This window comes from Babylonia areolata, chromosome 14 (assembly GCF_041734735.1).
Source record: "Babylonia areolata isolate BAREFJ2019XMU chromosome 14, ASM4173473v1, whole genome shotgun sequence".
Taxonomy (NCBI): domain Eukaryota; kingdom Metazoa; phylum Mollusca; class Gastropoda; order Neogastropoda; family Buccinidae; genus Babylonia; species Babylonia areolata.
The window spans coordinates 4,602,872-4,607,871 of record NC_134889.1 but is presented as its reverse complement, the minus strand read 5'-3'; the positions used below and the strand labels follow the sequence as shown (position 1 = coordinate 4,607,871).

General features: G+C 43.4%; 1 protein-coding gene across 1 annotated transcript in view; it reads left to right on the top strand.

The window, feature by feature from the left end:
- Positions 1 to 5,000, top strand: part of LOC143289419 (uncharacterized) — a 200,720-nt gene that overhangs the window by 102,928 nt on the left and 92,792 nt on the right. Inside the window, exons 32-34 of the mRNA XM_076598381.1 lie at positions 299 to 586; positions 2,590 to 2,727; positions 4,072 to 4,166. Coding sequence (XP_076454496.1) covers positions 299 to 586; positions 2,590 to 2,727; positions 4,072 to 4,166 — 521 coding nt within the window. The remainder of the gene's footprint in view (positions 1 to 298; positions 587 to 2,589; positions 2,728 to 4,071; positions 4,167 to 5,000) is intronic.

The following is a 5,000-nucleotide window of genomic DNA, read 5'->3' as shown; positions in this document are numbered from 1 at the left end:
CCCCGCCCCCGCATAGCCACCTTGACAGATGGTGGAGCGCTGCTAACGTCTAGTTTTTTTTTGGTTGTTCTTTGTTCTTTGTTCCCCCCCCCCAACTCCCCCATAGCCACCTTGACAGATGGTGGAGCGCTGCTAACGTCTAGTTTTTTTGTTTTTTTTTGTTCTTTGTTCCCCCCCCCCCCAACTCCCCCATAGCCATCTTGACAGATGGTGGAGCACTGTGCTAACGTCTAGTTTTTTTTGTGTGGTTCTTTGTCCCCACCCCCCCTCGCCCACCACCACCCGACCCCCTCTCCAGCCACCTTGACAGAGTGCCAGAAACGCAGCGAGCTGTCCAACTACATCCTGAGCGTGCTGCACGGGTTCAAGGAGGGCCACCCGCTGCTGAAGACCTCCATGCTGCAGCTCCTCACGGCCGCCGGCATCCACAAGCTGGAGGTCCCCACGTGCACCCAGGACGGCGGGCTCTACCGGTTCATCTGCACCTACCACCTGCACCCCGTGGGCCTGGACGAGTGCAGGTGCACCAACGACGACGGTACTTACAAGGCTGCGGAGGACGGGGGCGGCTCTTGCGAGGACCTGGGTGAGGGGGGGGGGGGGGGGGGGGGGTTGTGTGTGTGTGTGTGTGTGTGTGTGTGTGTGTGTATTGCATTGTGTTGTATTGAATTGTATTGTATTCTATTGTATTGTATTTCATTGCATCATAATGTATTGTGTGTCGTAATCTGTTGCTTTGCATTTCATTTTTATTGTGTTGTGTTGCACTGTATAAGATTATATTGCGTTGTGATCAGTCGCTCAATCAATCAACCAGTCAGTCAAATCAATCTAATCAGTTTTAAGGTCCTCATGGAAAATGCAAGGGAAATTAGCTTTGTAGCCATTGTATTGCGTTTTATCGCATTCTGATGCATAGTATACGTATTAGTATACAGCATTGTGTATTATTGTATTGTGTTGTATTGTGTTTTATTGTATTGTGTTGTATTATTCAGTGCTGTTGGTCATTTTCGAGCATGGCTGTGTGTGTGTGTGTGTGTGTGTGTGTATCAGCGATTCCAGCGCACTGAGTCCAGATGAACTCGGAGAAATGCACAATACAAATGTCGTTCGTTCGTTTATTCGTTCGTTCATTCATTCATTCATTTTTGTTGTTGTTGTTATTGATTGTTTGGTTGTTGTTGTTGTTGGTTTGTTCTTGTGCTCGTTGTTGTTCTTGTTGTTGTTCTTGTTCTGGTTGTTGTTCTTGTTGTTGGTGTTGTTGATGTAGTTGTTCTTGTTGTTGATGTTGTTAATGTTGTTGTTCTTGTTGTTGATGTTCTTGTTGTTCTTGATGTTCTTGTTGTTGATGTTCTTGTTGTTTTTGTTGTTGTTCATGTTCTTGTTGTTGTTCTGGTTGTTGTTCTTGTTGTTGATGTTGTTGTTGATGATGTTGTTGTTGTTGTTCTTGTTGTTGATGTTGTTGTTCTTGTTGTTGTTCTTGTTGTTGATGTACTTGTTGTTCTTGTTGATGTTCTTGTTTTTCTTGTTGTTGATGTTCTTGTTGTTGTTTTTGTTGTTGTTCTTGATGTTCTTGTTGTTGTTGTTGTTCTTGTTGATGTTCTTGTTGTTGATGTTCTTGTTGTTGTTCATGTTGTTCATGTTGTTCCTGTTCCTGTTGTTCTTGTTGTTCATGTTATTGTTGTTCTTTTTGTTGATGTTCTTGTTGTTGTTGATGTTCTTGTTGTTGTTCATGTTGTTCATGTTCCTGTTGTTCTTGTTGTTCATGTTATTGTTGTTCTTTTTGTTGATGTTCTTGTTGTTGTTGATGTTCTTGTTTTGATGTTCGTGTTGTTGTTGTTCTTGTTGTTGATGTTTTTGTTGTTGTTGTTGATATTCTTGTTGTTGTTTATGATGTTTTTGTTGTTGTTGTTGTTCTTGTTGTTGTTGTGCTTGTTGTTGTTGTTCTTGTTGTTGATGCTCTTGTTGTTGTTGTTGTTGTTCTGCTGCTGCAGCTGCTCCTCCTCTTTAATTATTAATTTTTATTTTCATCATGGTCATCATCACCATCACCATCATCAGTAACGTTGTTGTTGTTAGTATTATTATTATTGTCATCATCATCATCATCAGCAGCAGCAACACCACCACCACCATCATCATTATCGTTGTTGTTGTTGTTATTGTGATCATCATCATCATCACCATCATTATCGTCGTCATCATCACCATCATTATCGTTGTTGTTGTTGTTATTGTGATCATCATCATCATCACCATCATTATCATCGTTGCTGTTGTTGTGATCATCATCATCATTATCATTATCGTCGTCATCATCACCATCATTATCAGTGTTGTTGTTGTTATTATTATTATTGTGATCATCATCATCATTATCGTCGTCATCATCATCATCATCACCATCACCATCATCATCGTTATCGTTGTTGTTGTCATCATCATCATTGTTATTGTTGTTATTATTATTATTATTGTTATTGTGAGCTACTAAAACTGAAACTGTGATCATCATCATCATTATCGTTATCGTCGTCATCATCATCATCATCATCATCATGATGCCCGTGGTGATGGTGGTGGCAGCCAAGCCCGGGGAGTGCCCCCTGGCGGAGGGAGAGATGGGGATCGCCCTCCAGGGGTGCACCACGGACTTCAACTGTGAGGACTCCCGGAAGTGCTGCGCCATTGGCAGCGGGCGCCAGTGCCGGGATCCGGTCTACGGTGAGGAGTTACTGCCCTTCCTTTCTTCTTTGTTTCCTTCTTCTTCTTCTTTGTTTGGTTGTTTTAGTGTGTGTGTGTGTGTGTGTGTGTGTGTGTGTGTGTGTGTGTGTGAATGTGTGCGTATGTCTTTGCTTGTTTTTGTGTGTGTATGTGGGAGAGGGGGGCGGGGGATATGTGTGCATGTGTCTTCTTCTTCTTCCTTCTCTTCTTCCAGTCTTTCTTCTTCTTCTTCTTCTTCTTCCACTCATTCTTTTCCTTCTTCTTCTTCCTCTTCTTCCAATCTTTCTTCTTCTTCTTCCTCTTCTTCTTCACTCATTCTTTTCCTTCCTCTTCTTCCAGTCTTTCTTTTTCTTCTTCTTCTTCTTCTTCCAATCTTTCTTTTTCTTCTTCTTCCTTCTCTCCTTCTAATCTTTCTCCTGCTTCTTCTTCTTCTTCCTCTTCTTCTTCTTTGTGTGGTTGTTTTAGTGTGTGGGGGGGTGGGGGGAGGGGGGAGGGGGGCGGGAATGTGTGCATGTGTCTTCTTCTTTTTCTTCTTCTTCCTTCTCTCCTTCCAATCTTTCTTTTCCTTCTTCCTTCTCTTCTTCCAATCTTTCTTTTCCTTCTTCTTCTTTCTTTTTTTTCTGCTCTTCTTTCTTTTCCTCTCCTGCCTTCTCCATTTCATCCCCCTCTGCTTCACACACACACGCAAACACACACACACACACACACACACACACACACACACAGACACAGATACACACACACACAGACACACACAGACACAGATACACACAGGCACAGATACACACAGACACAGACACAGATACACACAGACACAGACACACACAGGCACCAGATACACACACACACAGACACAGATACACACAGACACAGACGCACACAGGCACAGATACACACACACACACAGACACAGATACACACAGACACAGATACACACAGACACAGATACACACACACAGACACAGATACACACAGACACAGACACACACAGACACAGACACACACAGATACACACACACAGACACAGATACACACAGACACAGACACACACAGACACACACAAACACATACACAGACACACACAGACACACACAGACACAGATACACACAGACACAGACACACACAGACACACACACACACAGACACAGATACACACAGACACACACACACAGACACAGATACACACAGACACAGACACACACAAATACATACACAGACACACATAGACACAGATACACACACACACACACACACACACACACACACACACACACACACGCCAGTGTTCAGAATAGTGTCTCTATACAGTGTGTGTGTGTGTGTGTGTGCGTGCGTGCATGCAGTGGCCACTTTCCGTGTGAACGTGACCATCGACGCCCCGTGGAATTCGGCCTACAGCAACGTGATGTCATCTGACATGGTCGGCCTCCGTTCTCAGGTCTGCTTCCTGGTCTGTCTGTCTGTCTGTCTGTCTGTCTGCCTGGTTTTATCACACACCCTTCTGTAATCTTCTTCTTCTTCTGCGTTCGTGGGCTGCAACTCCCACGTTAACTCGTATGCACACGAGTGGGCTTTTACGTGTATGACCGTTTTTACCCCGCCATGTAGGCAGCCATACTCCGTTTTCGGGGGTGTGCATGCTGGGTATGTTCTTGTTTCCATAACCCACCGAACGCTGACATGGATTACAGGATCTTTAACGTGCGTATTTGATCTTCTGCTTGCATATACACACGAAGGGGGTTCAGGCACTGGCAGGTCTGCACATATGTTGACCTGGGAGATCGTAAAAATCTTCCACCCTTTACCCACCAGGCGCCGTTACCGTGATTCGAACCCCGGGACTCTCAGATTGACAGTCCAACGCTTTAACCACTCGGCTATTGCGCCCGTCCCTTCTGTAATCAAACTAAGGCCAGACAGGGCAGCTATTTGCAGCTATTTCCAAAAATGGTTTATGTTAAATTCTGATTATCATTATGGGTGGATATTGTTAGGTATCACCCAAGATTCGCAAATAAATGTAAAAGTATTACACACTTCATGCACCGGTTGCCATGAAAACGATTCAAAATGGCCGACAAAAACTCTATTAACTACAAGACTATTATAGGTACTTCAGTTTTTACTCTTTTGTTTTTGATTTATTATTACCTGAACTCACTATCTACGTTAGGATAACAGAGTCAAAAGTGAAAGTTCTTTTGTCACGGCTGCTTATTAAAAAAAAAAAATCAAGAACAGAAAGTGTCATTTCTTTTGAAAGAATTGT